Consider the following 18332-nt stretch of genomic DNA (forward strand, 5'->3'; position numbering starts at 1 on the left):
ATGGTCCCACAATAGTTAAGGAAATAGAGTTAGTAGACCCAGGTGAGGAGTGCAAACCTATTTCCTTGCCCAGGATCTGACAGAGACTAAGGAATATGTACTCAAGGAGATTCTCAAGGAATTCAAGGATATATTTGCTTGGACATATCATGATATGAAAGGTGTTCCACCTTCCGTGGTGCAACACACAATCCCCATGAATAGCATGGCTAAATCAGTCCAGCAACGACCCTACCCAATGAATCCTAAGTATTCAAAAATTGTTCAAGAAGAGATTGAAAAGCTTGTCAAATGGGGATTCATATACCCTATTGAGCACTTAGAATGCGTGTCTCTAATAGCTATTGTGCAAAAAAATAATGGGAAACTCAGAGTGTGCATAGATCTCAAGAAGGTCACTGCTGACACTAGGAGAGATCATTACCCCTTGCCATATTCAGAACATGTGCTTGAAAGAGTTGCAAGGAAGGAAGCTTATAGATTTTTAAATGGGCAATCTGGCTATAATCAAGTCACAATTGCACTAGAGGACCAAGCTAAAACGGCTTTTATAATCAATTTGGAGTGTTCACATTTTGTGTTATGGCTTTTGGCTTAACCAATGCCCCTGCTACCTTCCAAAGATTAATAAGCATTGCCTTTAGAGAATATTTGAGGGAGTTTTTCAAAGCTTTCTTAGATGAACTTTGTGTTTATTCCTCTTGGAAAGAACATCTATCATGCTTACGAAAAGTGTTTGAAAAGTATAGATTGTATCGCATCTCATTAAACCCTTTCAAATGCCAATTTTGGGTTAAACATGGAGTCATTTTAGGGCACATAGTGTCCAAAAATGGGATCTCCACACATGAGAGTAAAATTAAAGCCATTTCCAATTTGCCACCACCTACAAATTATAAAGGAGTTCAAAGGTTCATGGGTCATGTTGGTTATTACTTGCGGCTTATTTTCAACGGTTTATTTTAAACTTTGCCAAGATAGCTCGCCTATTGTACAATCTTCTTATTGAGTTCCACTGGACCACAGAGTGTGACCATGCTTATGAGTTATTAGAAAAGACCTTAACTAGTGCTCCCATTCTACGAGTGCCCGATTAGAATGTAATTTTTCATGTGCGTATTGATGGATCAAACTTTGCTATTGGGTGTGTTCTAGCTCAACCAAGAGAACATAAATTGGACTACCCCATTAGCTTTGCAAGTCGTCAATTAATGAGTCTCCAAGTCAACAAGAGAGAAAACACTATTCCTATTGTATCTCATGGAGATTTTGATAAGTCGACTATGCTTCCCTTATATGATTTTTTTTATAAGACACTCCTAATGCTAACTCTCTCTCCACTAATGACACTAAATTATCTCAAGAGGATTTAAATTTTGATTGTTTTCTTGTGAGAATGGTGACTTGTTCATAGATGCTATCCTAGGGGATTGCTCCTAAAGAAGGGATGATGCTCAAAGAAAGAGCTCATGGAAGCTCTTTTCCTGATAAATCTCATTATTGAGTCTCGCTAGCTCAACAAGAGGAGATTATGGCCCAAGTTAATGAGCTCATGGAAAAGGGTATGGGAAGACCTAGCTCTTCTCCCTTCTGCTCACTTGTTCTTTTAATGCAAAAAATGGATGGTACATATCGTATGTGTGGACTATTGTATACTAAGCAAGTTAATAGAAAAAAGCTCTTTCTATATGAAGGACACAATATTTTTTTGATAAGCCACAAGGATTTAGCTACTTTAGTAGAATAGATCATGGCTATCATCACACATCCTGTCAAAAGATATTCACAAGATAGCCTTCCATATCACATTTGGCTTGTATGAAACTTTGGTAATGCTCTTTGTGTTAACAAATTCTCTTGCTACATTCAATAGACTAATGGAAAGAAAAAAAAATTGCTCACACAGGATTTGTTCGAAAGAATTCTTTAACATGCATTGTAAGTTGTTTGATGAGCACAAAGAGCATCTCAAGGGAGTCTTCCAAGCTTTCTATTAATCGTAAATGCTGCAAACCAAGCTTGATGCAAACAAATGAGGTGGGAAAACTTTATTTTTCTAGTTTATTTTTCAAATAGCTCTCATACTATGAAAGCATGATCAAGTACTAGATGCAACAATATGCCAACTGTGCTTTATTGAGGCATGTGTATCATACCATAATGATATCACATCTATGATAGGTAAATATTCTATTGATTTCGATGTTAAAGATGTCATGTTAGCCATAACTCATAGGAAGACACAAGAACCATGTTTGATACAAGATGGGTATCTTCTCTTTGGCATTGGTGTGTCGGTCACTCCTTGAGGGAGAAGGTTATGTTTCAATCACATGCTCCATATGTTGTGCATCATAGAATTTGAGCCACAATGAATGCAAATGAGATATAATTCTACTTGCTCACAATGAAGAAAGGCATCAAAGACTATGTTCTCAATGTATTATGTGTTGAAAGAGTAAGTATGACAGAGGGAATCACCCTGGCTTGCTACAACCACTCGTATGGGAGAGTATACCTATGGATTTTATCTTTGGGCTTTCGAAGTCAATTCATGGAAATATGAGAATTTGGATGATAGTTGATAGGTTTAGTAAACAAGCGCATTGTATACCTGGCATATGTCAAAAAGACTATAAGAACACATCATATGTCAACCTTCTTCATCAATTTTCGCTCATGCGGCAGTTGTGACTCATGAGCACCACATTGGTTGGTAATCTAGAGGGAAATGGTACTGAATGCCTGAAGTGTATTCTTACCAAAATGTGATGAGTCCACGTTCATCTTCTCTTATATATGCTCAAAGTCGAAGACAACTATGATTTCAAGGGCAAAGTAATGTCATAATGTTAATTTTTGGTCTACTTAAACTTTCTCTCACTAGAATTGGGCATTCTAGAAAGAGAAAGTAAGAACTATGAAAGGACAAAGAATTGTACAGATGGCGAAAAGGTGCATTCATGACATTATTTTCAGGAGAATGATGCTACTTTCAAAAGTGCCTAGCAAATTCTTTTTGGATCTTGATTTGCCTTTAGAGGACCAATATGGCATTAAAATGGATCCCGCAACCTCCAAGAGTGAGCTAAAAGGTCTTTTATACGAGGGGAAAGCAAAAAGTCACAAGAATGATGCTATCTTTAAAAGCGCCTAGGGAATTGATGCTAGATTTTGACACGACCATTGAAATGGGTTGCAGATGTCTTGAAGAGTGCGCAAAAAGGTTCATCAAAATTGGGGAAGTGGACATTAAGGCCAAACTTGGTGGCCAAGGTAGCAATGGGTGGCCAAAAGGCGGGAGAGCAGTCCAAGGGGGAAAGCCTTGGTTGAATGTGGAGAAAGCAACCTTCGTCTATCCTCATTTAGAACTTTACCTCAAAAAGCGAGGTTTTTAAACAAAGAATGGTATGCTCAAAGGTCAGGGGACAATTTGGCATGGTTAGTTTTGCATATAGGCTCTCCTCTTAGAACTCTCTTCTCCTACTCCCTACCCACACAAGATTCCATAGGCATGAAGCTCTACTATGCTATTCCATGTAGGACACTCAAGTTATTATGCACTACCTGCTACACACCACTTCCTTCATCTCTTCTCAATAAGGTCTCTTGGCTTGATGAGTGTTTGAAGCTTCAAAACAGAGAGCAAATTCTTTCGAAATGTGAATGTCATGGGGGTGAACAATCAAGATGTCTAGTCATTCAAAGTCTCTCTTGTAAAGAGAAGTTATTAATGCAATTCCTTTTGCTGGGGGGAGGGGGACAACTGCATAAATATAGCCTTCAATTGGTGTCAAGTTCTCTCTCTCTCTCTCTCTCTCTCTCTCTCTCTCTCTCTCTCTCTCTCTCTCTCTCTCTCTCTCTCTCTCTCTCTTCACGCTAGTATATTTTTGCCTGCATAATTGACCTAGCAACTGCTATGTGAATCTTGCAAACCGTTACATAAGCAGATCGATCTCTTTACTTAATCACAATTTCGCTACATAGATCCAATTTTTTGACACCATAATTTTATCCTTCCTTCTTGTTGCAAAATTGACGCAGACGAGGATCATTTACAAGCATGTAGGATTCCTAGTATGCTTGCCCATCATCAGTAACGACTTATTACTTTTGCTCGTTTCCTCTTGCAAAATCTCAATGTTCAACCTCTTCATTGTTGCTCTCACCAGGCAAGTTTGGGTTGCCCTGTTATTTAGAAAAGGCTTTTGCATTACATCTATCTTTTCATTCCTTTCATCTTTCTTTATTGTCTCTTTGCTTTGGCGCTGGTTTCTTGTTCACATCCTTTTCTTAAAGCAACAATGGTTTATCAATGGTACCCATGTTTATACAACACCACACCCAAGGATGATTCTTGCTTTTTTCTTAACATCTTTCATAAGAGTTTGTGTCACATATCCTGTAATGGTTGGTTGAAGCTAGCTTGCAAGCTTCTAGTAGTGCATCTCTCTTTGTGTATCGAGATGCCTACTAGCTTTACTATGTGCTTTTACATTCTTGCTTTCCCAAATGTGTCGAGAAAGGCTCCTCTAGTTGTGTGCATATATTGAATAAAGAGCTTTGGGCCAGCTTGCTTCCAACTCAAGGTGTCATGCCTCATAGGTTCTTTGACACATTTGCTGAGTGGTGCAAGGGATTTTTTCCCTTCTAGCTACTAACTTGAAGTTTGGTGAAGAATACTCCATGGTAGTAATGTCCACAACTTGCCTAATCGAGGGGACTTCTACGACATTTAAGTTAAACATGTTTGGGCAATAATTGATAGCTCTTTGCGTCCATTTAACTATGTGTTCAAAATCCTACCTTTCTTGCTTAAGGCTTTGTATTTTTGTCTTGTTAAAACAAGCCATCAAGGAGAAGTGAGAAAGGTCGTTTAGCTCCCTCGAGCGGGGCTTAAAAGTACTAAAGATTAAAAGAAATCATTTCATTTTTGGAAGGGTGGAGTCTTTACTTTAAGAGCTATCTCACTTTTTGGAGCTTTTTTGGAGTTTTGCCTTAGTAAATGGGATACATATAAATAAACACACTTTCCTTTAGAACTTCTTCAAACAGAGGAAAGTGAAAGACATGTTCTTTGTTTTATAATTTTTCCTAAATTCACACTATGCATTTTTATTTCTTCTTGCGTTGCTTAGATCTAGAGTTTTCAAAATTATAAAGGGTAGAGTTGTAACTTAAGAGACTCTTTGTGGGAGACTTAGAGATGAGTAACACCATCACCAATAGAGGTAGCAGGGGGAAGGAAATGGCCAAGCTGGTACCTCTTCTACAAATTTGAGGATGAGTCTTTTCAAGGTTGGATGGAGATGAGGTGAGGGCTCATGATTGGGAGAAGCTCACCTACAACAAACAAGGAGACGAGATGTCTCCTTGAAATATAGCCTAGTATTCTCAATCCTCGATGCGACCCTCATGACTAAGTGACACAAAGCATTTAAGAGAAGGGGGGGGGGGGGGGGGGGGGGGGGGGGGGGGATCATTGGATGGGAACTCCATGCACGACCATCGCGGCGATCTGCATCGTAGATGTCTTGTTACAACTAAACCCGGACATGTCCGGGTTTAGTTCTAAGTCTAGGTTTATCATTTATAACACCATGTAAAATGGCAATCCTTTCACATGTACGCGGACTTGCGACATGGTTAGACCAAGCCTCAAAAGGCGTCGGGGCATGTGATGGTGGGTTCCAATTGGGGCTCCTCAATTGCCCACCTACTTTTGGGGGGGCTTGTCCACCTCGGGATGCCGGTCAGCCCTCCTGCACCGTCGATCCCCTTACCCGCCCCCACGCAGTGCGACCAAGTTGTTACATGGTTTAACATGCCTTTACGTGATCTTTGCAAACCATGCTCTTCATGGTATGTATACCTTGTGGCATGCTCGGGGCATGGGACCAGACCGGATATACTGAAGCCACGTGTAGAAGTTGGGTAGACTAGCGCTGCGATGGTGAATGATGGTGAGAGCAGAGCTCCTGCAAAGGAGCAGGAGCATGTGGGGGCAGGGGCCAGAGAAGAGGGTTAACAATGCCGGAGCAGATGGTGGGCCCTTCATCACGTCCCTCTTCATGCAGGCTTCGCATTGTGTGTCTTTTTCAAGGGGCTGTCGATGCCCTCTGCGCTTTGGGCTTGCAGAATTGCCTAGTTGGCCGCTCTCATCAATGCAACGGCCCCGCTTCCGCCCTCACCCTGCCTTGTGTCTCATCTTGTGACTCTACAATTGTATCAGATGCTTCACCGCAGTGCAACTTCAATAATCAGGTAAGCTTTAACGGCTCATCCTGATCATGCTTTTTTGTTGCTGAGAATGCTTGATAAATTATAGAGAAAATGAAATGAAGTACAACTGCCCAGACATAGGTAGAGAGGCTGTTCCCTTGGGGAAGATACAAAATGCCAACATCTGAAAGGTGGAAGATAAGTACTGGCAAGTACAAGAATCAGCGGAAAACCACCTTTGAAGGGTTGAACAAGGGCAGGATACAAAACATGAGAAAAAAACTGATTAAGGACATAGACAGAGACCATACCCAGAGCCACGATCACCAAAGCCATAAGTACTTGGGGTGAGGCCACTGCACAAGATAAACTGAGGGCCATCTAAACTTTGGTATTCAAATGGAGGGAGCACGACTCTGGCTTGTTCCCTTTTTGCACACCAGAGGGGGAACAGCAGATGCTGGAGACCAAGCAGCTTACCAAGCAACATTTCGTTCCAAAATTAAGGTTGAGGGTGCAGAGGGTGGACAGTGGATGCAGGAGACCGAGCAGCTCTCTGTTAGCTGGACAGGTGTAGAACATATGCACTATGATCCCCTCTCGAGTATTGCATCTGGGACAGAACTAATTCCCAATCTCCTTGCTTGTGAACCTGACCTAAGCCAGAGAAGTATGGCAATTTTGTTAGAAGGGGTAAAGGCGATTTCCTCCTCCTCCTTCTTCAGGCTGCGAATCCATATCTGTGCACCTGTGTTTATTTTTTGCTTTCTGTTTTGATCTTGTTTTTGTACATGGGCTTTCTTTCCTGTTTCCCTATTTGCTATCTGTTTTCTACATGGTTGTGTGCGGTTTTCTCGTTTGTGTGGGTGCATGTGCTGTGTGTTTTGCCTGTGTATGTGTGTGTGAATGCTTGCATGCTTTCTGTCCGCTGCTTGTTTTTGCCGTTTATTTCTTTGTTTGATTGATTCTTGTTGACCAGCCTTTGGGTGGGTGGTCTGGAGGTGTGGAGGGTTTGAATGGGTGCTGCCTCGTCTTCGGCTTGTTGTTTGCAGGTTGAAGAATGTCATACCCTTGTTGATCAATGCGAGGGATGGCTTTAGGCTATGTCTCTCTCGGATCTTTGGTGCAGAGTCGGTTTGAAGTGGTGATGCTTATTTTGCTGGGATGTGCCGTTTGGCCTTTGATATCCGAAGTCTAATATTGGATATTCTTTGGTGGAGTTTTCGGCCTCCTCGTCGAAGTTTGAGTAGCTTGTATTTGCTTCAGCTCTCTACGACTTTCTTCCAATACTCCTTTGCTCCTAGCCTTTGATGCATCACCTAGCTTTTGTAACTTCCCCCCTACTGGTTCGTTCTCCATTTTATTCAATTCACGCCCAGATTCCTCAAGATCCCACTTCTTAACACTCAGGAGATTGCTCCTCTGTCGTATCCTTATAAAAGGGAAAGGGCGTCTTCGACTCGAATCCATCACCCTCAAAGAGAGAAACTTATGACAGTCTCCCGTAACCAACCAAGCAGCCACGTTGATCTGCTCCAGGAAGGCATCCCATGCAATAAAAAAAGCCTGCAAGCAGGGGCGGCCTAAGTCTCTATGCGCATCAACTCCTGCTGCTCTGTCCACAGCCCTCAATCCCTGCGTGTCTCATGCTCGTCTCCCTGCGCGTCCTATGCTGGTGTCTTTGCCGCCTTGCCCGCATGCCCACTTGTCTGACTGCTGCCTTGCCCAATTCCTCGCATCGTATCTCCTTTGATTCTTTCTATTTTCTGATTTAATTAGATTAGTCACCCCCTACTACTGGTAGTTTCCCCCCTATGGTTTGGTCTGTATCTTGGTTACATAATAAAAGGGTACCAAGCCCTCCTTTTCTTACAAAAAAAAAGAGAGATTGGAGTATTCTTGGTGATCCACTAACCCTAATTGATAACTTGGAGAGCACTATTTGAGTCTAGTGCTTTATGACCATGATTTGAAGGTTCTAAGCCTCTCAAAGGCTATTTTACTCTTCCAGATAGGGAGAACTCTCCGTAGTGGCATGGTCAAGCTGGTACAAAGTCACAATAGAATCTCCAGAGATAGGTGGAATGGGATTAGGGTCGCTAGCAACCTCCCATGAGTAATCTTAACCTCCGTATATAACAGGCTGAAGAAGGGTCCAAAATCAGCCTCCTCTTCCGATAAAACACTTATTGCTAGCTGGCTAAAATAAACAAGGATGCTGGGCATGAATAGCCACACGAGGCGCTCGTGCCGTCAAGATGCAGCCAACATCTTGTCCAACTCCTGATTGGAAATGCAGCAGCACTTCTCTGACTTATCCTGTTTGAAAAATGCAGATCCACAAGGGTTCTTCGTGACAAATTGGAGGAGAGTGCTACTCCCTCTGGATGCAAAAATGCAGATGAGGATGAAGCCTCTGTGACGTATACACAATCACAAGTGGCCCTACTGCTGGCTGAAAAGCAACAGCCGATTAACCCCTCTTCGCTATCCTCATGGCACGCCCGGTGTCGTCAAGCGGTGTGCAGTGGAAGGGAAGCTGACACGAGATGAGAGAATGAGATATGAGAAGAACAATACACAACAGAGGGGGAAGAGAAAATGTAATCAGTTGACACCACGGTGCCAAACAAGAAAATGCCGATAACACGCTTAAACTCAATTGCAACAGGATTGGAAAAATGCTCACACTTGAAACTTTAGAAGGGGCAACAGAGGGCGAGTTCTTCTAAGTTTGCTGGACCCTGATTAGGCACCCCTGGCGGAAATGCCTTTATTTTATTGATCATCAGATGTGTGTACAATTGTCAAGTGAGACCACTCACCCAATCGGACTTATAGAATTGATACCCTAGCTACTTACGAATAGCTCTTTAGAGCCCAAAAGCAGCTCAAAAGCTTTTCTAATTTACACTTTCAATAAAAAAGCAAATGGGTAAGCCCTCATAGGGTATGCTCGAGGTGGAAAGGTACGTAAGGCACGGTTCAAATTCAATCCGTAAGATACATATATTTGTACTTATAAAATTATAAGGTGCGTAATACCCTTTTAAAAAAAATACAACAATTCTATACTCTTAGATACATATTTAGTCATATATCTATTACATAATATTTGCAATGACCTTGGTCCATAGACAACTATTTAACTATCATAACCTGTAAGGGTTTCTTTCCATGAGTGTGGAGAACACTCGTTAGAGTTTGGGCATGTCTATGGATTTGTCTTCTCGATCTCGGTAACAGGCGGGCACCACGTGCCAACGGAAAGAACGTATGGATGGCACAAACCGATGACGTGGCATGACCACCCGGGCAGCTGACGTGGCAGAAATCCCGAAAAACCACTGACATGCTGACGTGGCAGGCAGCCCATGTTTCACACTGAGAGGTGTTGACGTGGCACACTGTACGAACGCCCGTAATTCGCGTTGACAGTGTTGACGTGGCATCCCGAAAATTGTGCTGACTGCTTTTGGCAGTTTATTGCTTTTGGGACAGTTTGCTTTTGAGTTTGATGATTTTGGGGGCTCTGCATTTGGGCCTCCCTTGTAAGAATAAAAGAGGCATAAGGGTCTCACTCTTCAGAGCATCTGGACGCAAAGTCTGAGAGCCGAAGACCCGCGGGTGTTGTACTTTGCTCAAAGTTTAACAACACAAAAAGAAATACTGAAAGGGGCACTAGTCTTTAGGACCAATCTCTCTAGGCAAGGAACTACGCCGGGCCGTGACGACCAAATTAGATTGTGATTCTAAAGTCGTGAAGTATTCTAAGTGATTCTCTCGTGTGTCGACCGAGATTCTCGTCTTGGGGTGTCCAAGCCTATGACAATGGAACAAACTCTTAAGCACTTCAATAACGACTGAGTTGAAAGAGATGCTTGACACATGAGACGCGGAGTGGCGGAGTTCCACCCCAAGCGAGCACTGGCTCCAAACGATGGCGCCTCTTTCGGTATTTCTCTATATTGCTTCAACTCAGTAAACATAGGTGGCTTTGCTCTGCACCTGCTCTTGCAGGGAGTGCAAGAGAAGAGAGCCCACCCTCGTATTATAGGCCCTAGGCCCATCCAAAAGCAGTACAATATATTGTACATACATGTCAAAAGACAAAACTAATACAATGTTTTTAGGTCAAACCCATGATCAAAATGGACCAGACTACACAAACATGGCCAAGTAATAACATTAAAAGTGTTTTAGTATTTTTTTAGTGCGGAACGAATTTGTTTTGAGTGATTTAATTAATTTCCTTCACTTTTTGCTATAGTAAAAGCTAATAAAAGCCAAAATAAACTAAAAGTATTTGCTCTCCCAAAGCTAGCGCTAGAGCTGTTCGTACAATTTGCCACGTTAGCAACTAGCAGTGCCAAACGCAGATATGTTCGTATAGTGCCATGTCAGCAGCGTAAATTGGGGAAGTCTGTACTACATGCCACGTCGGCATGTCAACATAAATTACGGAGCGTCCGCACTGTCCTATCACGTCATTGTCATGTGACACATCCAACCCTATGTGTCCGTGGACAAGTTACAGCATGACAAGGGTTCAGTCAGTCCAGTCAGTCTAGATTTAGAAGTGATCTGGCACTTTTGTGAGTCTATTCGTAGACCGTGCATGCCCAATCACTTAGTGTAGATGCATATTCTCTGGTTGCACACAACATGATCATAAGCATTCCCATCAGAATCCATCAGAATCCTCAGGGGAATTTTCCAGAGCATTTAGTCTATTTTTCCTATTTTTGACATTTTTCACTTATTATTTTTAAATGACTTTTGTTGGAAAGTAGGTAGAGAAAATTGAGTAAGTTTGTATATAAGCAAACCTAGACTAGCACTAAATGGAAGAAGAGGCAACAGGAGCCAGGCTCAGCAGGCAACTTCTCAACAAGACCCCTTGGTGGACTTCCCTCCAAGCAAGACTCAGCAGTAGCGTTTTCATCATCAGCATCCCTAGCGTTTTCCATTTGCATCCTCGCCAAACAAGCCCCATCCCTGGCGTTTTCGCAACAGATAGCAACCGCAAGCAGATCTTCACTGCAACAGCCCATGCCTAGCGTTTTTGATCCCAGCATACCTAGCGTTTTTGGAAATCCCTGACCTAGCGTTTTCAGCAGTAGAAATTTCAGCATGCAGCGTTTTTAGCCATGAACCAGCAAGATTCAGCCCTAAAGAGTAGCAGATTCAGCCCGAAAGGACCAGCAGTTTTCAGCTCTTAAGAACCTCAGTTTTCAGTCCTAAACTTGCAGATTTTCAGCGTCAAAGACCTACAGAAACAATCCCAGAATCAATGTTTTTGGACTAGTCGCAGATTTCAGCCCACAACGTTTTTGGACAGCAGATACAAGATTGCAGATTTCAGCCCTTAGGGCGGTCTCGTCATCACCGTCGTCATCATCGACATAGCCTAGACTTGCATCATTCACATGCATTCCAATTGTACCAATTTGTGCAATCATAAGTAGACCACTCTCGCCGACGAGAGTGGGGCCTTCGGAGGAGGGTTTTACAACGTCTCTGGTGTCGTATCTCTCTTCTCTCTCTATCTCTCAGTCTCATACACTTGCATGACAATGTCCATTCACTTTGTTTGTGATCATAGCATTCTCTCATTAAGAATGGAAGGCTCTACCTTCCATAAGAACAAAAGGAACCTTGAGCACAGTTCGGAGCACTCATCTTGAGCAAAGCGCAAACATTGATTGCACTGCACCTAACATTGGTATCAGAGCTTTGGCAGTGTTCTGTATCACTCAAGGAAAGAACCACAAGAATCACAATAATTTTTTTTTGCTTGTTGAGGTCGCACGAACCCAAGTTCGCTTGGGCGTGTCGATTCCTAATCGTGTTTTTGAAGTGATAGGAATCCGAAGAAAGAAGGGGTGCCTCTTTTCACTCATTGAGAGCAGACCGTGCACTTAGCGGCCAGCCAATCGACGTGAGGTGGGAAAAAGCAACCTTGGTGTGAGCGCAAGGCCGCCAAGGGGTGTGCCCGCGGAAAAGAGCAGAACTCGGGTGAAGAGAAGATCCTTCTCAAACACAGTTTGCAAGCGAAAGAAAACCTCAAGAACCTCAAGACCCTCAAGAACCCAAGAACCCAAGTTCCTCGTGAACTTAAGAACCCAAGACCCCAAGAACCCACAAGAACCCACGACTTCAGTAGATGGTCATCACTCGAAGCGGAATGGATACTTCGCTTGGAGGTGATGAGCATGAGAGAGGCGAAGAAGAATTTTCCCCACTAGGAGGTTTTTCCGACCCTCCCCCTTCCCCATCCACGTCAAGAATTGCACTAACTCCTATGGAGGCTTTGGTCCAGATGTTTATGGAAAGGAAGTAAGAACGCGAAGTAAGAAATTCAGAAAGAATGGCAGAAATGGAACGCAGACACGCAGAAAGAAAAGCAGAAATGGATCGTAGGCACGCAGAAGACAAAGTAGAAAGAGAAGCTGAAAGAAAGGCAAGACAAGAACGGAGCGAGCGACACGTGCAAGAGTTCTTGCGACTCTTTTCTCAAGTGCCGGCACAAATGCAAGAGATTCAGGAGACGGAGACTCTCTCAGTCTCTGCTTCTCCAAAGCAAGACACACATGATTTGCATGATGATGATTTGAATGACAATGATAAGCATGATGATTTGCATGATCAAGATGTGATTTCTCACAAGCATGATGATTTGCATGATCAAGATGTGATTTCTCACAAGCATGATGAGTTGCATGAAGATGATGTGATTCTTCACAAGGATGATGTGTTAGTTGATGCTTTTTCTAGCTAAGCTAACCTCGTGATCAATCACAAAGAACCGATCTTGGCTTTTGAGTCGAGGTCCAAAGAACCCCCTTAGGAAGAACCAACCTTGGCTCTCGAGCTTAGGTCCAAAGAACCCTCACAGGAAGTAGGATTGATATGCACGCATTGTTCAAGTGTTTCATTCTTGATCGTTTTCCTTTATTTTAGTCAGCGTCTCTATGTGATTCCTTTTCCTAGGCATGACATATTGTACGTTGAGCACGTTTCACTCATGAATGAGCACGAATGTATGCGGATTTTTCATGAAAACCTGAAAAGTATGCATTCAAGGAAGTCACATTCCATGTCTCTTCCTTGGCAGGACACAGTTGTAGAAAGAGTACATGAAAGTATGAGCACCAAGCATGGGCATTTCCGTTGTGAATTGCCACAATTGATTGCTCTAGATCAAAAGAGAAAGATTCGATCTCATGGTTTGCGTGTGTTTGACGAACGGTTTGTCACTTCGTCTCTATGTTCATCTACATTGCATACACAGTCTTTGGAGAAGACAATATTTTTCCACTCACTTTACATGGAATAGGTATGTTCATGTTTTTGTGTTGGAAGTGGTTTAAGGAATTTTCAGCCTCGGAGATTCTTGAAGAAGAAAGAAGCAGGACTTTTGACGAAGTTGAAGCATCGAAGGAGCCACATAAGACTTTGTCGCTTTCGACGCGGCCCAAAGAAGCAAGCGTTGCAGACCTTTATGAACAATCACCGCACGACCCACACATCAGAGTGGGCCGACGAAGAGTCCCTTTCAGGATTCCGGATGCTATTGGCGATCTCCCTCGACGCCATACAGTTCGGTACTAGTACCTCACTTTGAAAAGGAGGGGATGTCACGTGATACATCCAACCCTATGTGTGCGTGGACAAGCTACTTCATAACAAGGGTTCAGTCAGTCCAGTCCAGTCAGTCTAGATTAGAAGTGATCTGACACTTTTGTGAGTCTGTTTGCAGACCGTGCATGCCGAGGCACTTAGTGTAGATGCATATCCTCTGGTTGCACGCAGCATGATCTTAAGCATTCACATCAGAATCCATCAGAATCCTTCAGGGGAATTTTCCAGTGCATTTAGACTATTTTTCCTATTTTTGACATTTTTCACTTATTATTTTTAAGTGACTTTTGTTGGAAACTAGGTAGGGCAAATTGAGTAAGTTTGTATATAAGCAAACCTAGACTAGCACTAAATGGAAGAAGAGGCAACAGGAGCCAAGCTCAGCTGGCAACTTCTCAACAAGACCCCTTGGTGGACTTCCCTCCAAGCAAGACTCAGCAGTAGTGTTTTCATCATCAGCATCCCTAGCGTTTTCCATTTGCATCCTCGCCAAGCAAGTCCCATCCTTGGCGTTTTTGCAACAGATAGCAACTGCAAGCAGATCTTCACCGCAACAGCCCATGCCTAGAGTTTTTTATCCCAACATACTAGCGTTTTTGGAAATCCTTGACCTAGCGTTTTCAGCAGTAGAAATTTCAGCATGCAGCGTTTTTCAGCCATGAAGAACCAGCAAGATTCAGCCCTAAAGAGTAGCAGATTCAGCCCCAAAGGACCAGCAATTTTCAGCGCTTAAGAACCTCAGTTTTCAGCCCTAAACCTGTAGATTTTCAGCGTCGAAGACCTACAGAAACAATCCCAGAATCAGCGTTTTTGGACTAGTCGCAGATTTCAGCCCATAGCGTTTTTGGACAGCAGATACAAGATTGCAGATTTCAGCCCTTAGGTCTGTCTCGTCATCACCGTCGTCATCACCGACATAGCTTAGACTTGCATCATTCACATGCATTCCAATTGTACCAGTTTGTGCAATCATAAGTAGACCACTCTCGCCGACGAGAGTGGGGCCTTCGGAGGATGGTTTTACATCTCTAGTGTCGTATCTCTCTTCTCTCTCTATCTCTCAGTTTCATACACTTGCACGCACAGTGTCCATTCACTTTGTTTGTGATCATATGATTCTCTCATTAAGAATGGAAGGCTCTACCTTCCATAAGAACAAAAGGAACCTTGAGCACAGTTCGGAGCACTCATCTTGAGCAAAGCGCAAACATTCATTCCGCTGCACCTAACAGTCATCATTTGGCTGCACAAGTCTTTGTAAGTGTGTGGTCTTGCTTAATTCTTAGGAACTTGGGTCCCATTAGACATGAACCCACAAGTTGGAAGATCTTTAATAATTGGGTCACTTAGCGAGGATCTGTAAGTTGGTGATAACTCCTCCTTTTGCTTCTAGGGTTTAGGCCGCTCGGCTGGGATGTGCAGGTTGGCTTGGGTTTTCAGTGGCTTGACACGTCCGTAGTTTGTGACAATTGAAAAATTAGCCATGGCACCCAGACCACGGTGATCTGTAACGGGTGTCTCGATGTACTAAAATTACATACTCAGGCAATCTCTCCCAATTAGGAGGAGACTCTCTCAGTCTCTTCTTCTCCCAAGCATGACACATAGGATTTGTATGATTGTGTGAAGCATGATGATGATTTGATTGACAATGACTTGCATGATGATTTGAATGACAATGATAAGCATGATGATTTGGATGCCAATGATTTGCATAATGATTTGGATGACAATGACAAGCATGATGATTTGCATGATCAAGATGTGATTTCTCGCGAGCATGATGACTTGCATGATCAAGATGTGATTTCTCACAAGCATGATGAGTTGCATGAAGAAGATGTGATTGTTCACAAGGATGATGTGTTAGTTGATGCTTTTCTAGCGAAGCAAACCTCGTAGTAGATTCGATCAATCACCAAGAATTGATCTTGGCTTTCGAGTCGAGGTTCAAAGAACCCCCACAAGACGATTCGATCATTCAAGAAGAAGCGATCTTGGCTCTCGAGCCTTGGTCCAAAGAACCCTCACAGGAAGTATTATGTGATTGTTCACAAGGATGATGTGTTAGTTTATGCTTTTTCTATCTAAGCTAACCTCGTAGTAGATTCGATCAATCACCAAGAATCGATCTTGGCTTTCGAGTCGAGGTTCAAAGAACCCCCACAAGACGATTCGATCATTCAAGAAGAAGCGATCTTGGCTCTCGAGCCTTGGTCCAAAGAACCCTCATAGGAAGTATTATGTGTTCGCATGATTGATACGCACGCATTGTTCGAGTGTTTCATCCGTGAAGGTTTCCTGTATTTTAGTCAACATCGTTATGTGATCCCTTTTCCTAGGCATGACATATTGCATGTTGAGCACGTTTTTCTCATGGATGAGCACGAATGTATGCGGATTGTTCATGAAAAGCTGAAAAGTTTGTATGTAAGGAAGTCACATTCCATGTCTCTTCCTTGGCATGACACAGTTTCCAGAGGAGCACATGATAGTATGAGCACCAAGCATGGGCATTTCCATTGTGATTTGCCACAGTTGATTGATTTCGATCAAACAGAAAAGATTCGATCTCATTGTTTGCATGTGTTTGATGAACGGATTGTCACTCTGTCTCTATGTTCATCTACATTGCATACACAGTCTTTAGAGAAGACAATATTTTTTTCCTTCACTTTACTTGGAATGGGCATATTCATGGTTTTGTGTTGGAGATGGTTTCAGGAATTTTCAGCCATGGAGATTCTTGAAGACGGAAGAAGCCGGACTCTAGAAGAAGTTGAAGCAAGGAAGGAGATTTAGAAGACTTTGTGTTGCTTTCGGCGCGGCCCAAAGAAGCAAGCGTTGCATACCTTTATGAAGTTCAAGTACCGCTCGACCCACACAGCAGAGTGGACCGGCAAAGAGTCCCTTCCAGGATTCCGGATGTTGTTGGTGATCTCCCTTGACGCCATACAGTTCGGTACCTGTCACAAAGTGATAACGTGGCGGACAGCAGAAACCCTAATCTCTGCCAAAAACCCTAAAATTCCTGCAAACCCTGATTTCTGCCAAAAACCCTAATTTTCGAAATTCGCGAAGGCGGATTATTTTTTTTGGGGAAATTTTGAGCGACGCAAATCTCAGCTTTTCGCTTTGATTTGGGAGAAAGAAAGAGAAAAAGAGAACTTGCTTTTTACTGACTCTCATTGAGAGAGAGAGAGAATCTGCTTTTGCTTTCAAGCTTTTGGGGCTCTGCTTTTGGGCATCCCTTGTACCTTTAAATTAGTGGTGAGGGCCTCACTTCTCAGAGCATCTGGACGCAGAGTCTGAGAGTGAAACCCTAACCGCTCTCTTGTACTTTGACGATTGATTAATACAAAAAGAAATTCGAAAGGGGCGCCAGTCTTTGGGGCCAATATCTCTAGGCACGGAACTTCGCCGAGCCAGTGCAAATCTATTGTGATCTGTGAATTGTTTTGAAGTGGTTATTTGGTGCTGTCGCGGTTGATTCTTGACTTGGAGTGTCCAAGTCTGTTACAGTACCAGTACCTCACTTTGAAAAGGAGGAGATGTCACGTGACACATCCCAACCCTATGTGTGCGTGGACAAGCTACACCACAGCAGGGTTCAGTTAGTCCAGTCAAGTCTAGATTAGCAGTGATCTGGTACTTTTGTGAGTCTATTCGTAGACCGTGCATGCCCAGTCACTTAGCAATAGATGCATATCCTCTGGTTACACACAGCATGATCATCAGTATTTCCTTCAGAATCCATCAGGTTCAGTCAGGGGAATTTTTCATTGCATTTAGCCTATTTTCCTATTTTTGGTTATTTTCACTTATTAATTTTAAGTGACTTTCCAACAAAAGTAGGTAGGGAAATTTTGCTAAGTTGATATATAAGCAAACCCAAGTTAGCACTTTCTGGCAGAAGAGGCAGCAGGAGCTTCCCGCTCAACAGGCAACTTCTCAGCAGTACCCCCCCTTAGCACCCCCAGCGTTTTTGGACCTCCATCATCGCAGGCACCTTCCAGGCTTTGGCGCTTCCTTCCACAGCAGGCCATCGCCATCACCTCAGCATCCCAGCCATAGCAGATCCCCAGCATCGCCAGAAGTCCCCATTTGCTAGCATTCCCAAATCAGCCCTGCTAGCGTTTTTCCACAATTCAGCCTATTAGCGTTTTTGTCTCCAACAGCCAGCGTTTTTGGCAAGGATGAGAGGCAGCCAGCGTTAGTACATTTCAGCCTTACCGCATCAGAACCACAGTGTTTTCAGCCTTAGACACAGTAGTAGATCAGTCCCAGATTGGTTGCAGATGTTCCCCCATTTTCAGCCATAAAAACGCAGCCAAAACAGTCATTTTCAGCCACCGAAACAATCCCGAAATTCAGCGATTAGAAGATCACAGATTTCAGCCATCAAGTTGCCGTAGTCACCACCGTCGTCGTCATCGACATAGTCCAAGTTGCATTAGTCCATTGCA

The 18332-nt window shown here is 43.1% G+C and overlaps 1 protein-coding gene across 3 annotated transcripts in view; it reads left to right on the forward strand.

Annotated features, from left to right (window-relative positions):
• Positions 1-5815: 5815 nt before the first annotated feature.
• The window catches only part of LOC147445640 (uncharacterized), a 42280-nt gene continuing 29763 nt past the window's right edge, over positions 5816-18332 (forward strand). Inside the window, exon 1 of one of the 3 annotated variants that reach the window (XM_086525094.1) lies at positions 5816-6264. In XM_086525094.1, the coding sequence (XP_086381220.1) occupies positions 6031-6264 (234 nt within the window). In that variant the 5' untranslated portion in view covers positions 5816-6030. The remainder of the gene's footprint in view (positions 6265-18332) is intronic. The other 2 variants (XM_086525092.1, XM_086525091.1) reach the window with 2 other exon arrangements.

The sequence above is a fragment of the Adiantum capillus-veneris genome, chromosome 12, assembly GCF_014529385.1.
Source record: "Adiantum capillus-veneris isolate H3 chromosome 12, ASM1452938v2, whole genome shotgun sequence".
Classification (NCBI taxonomy): Eukaryota; Viridiplantae; Streptophyta; class Polypodiopsida; order Polypodiales; family Pteridaceae; genus Adiantum; species Adiantum capillus-veneris.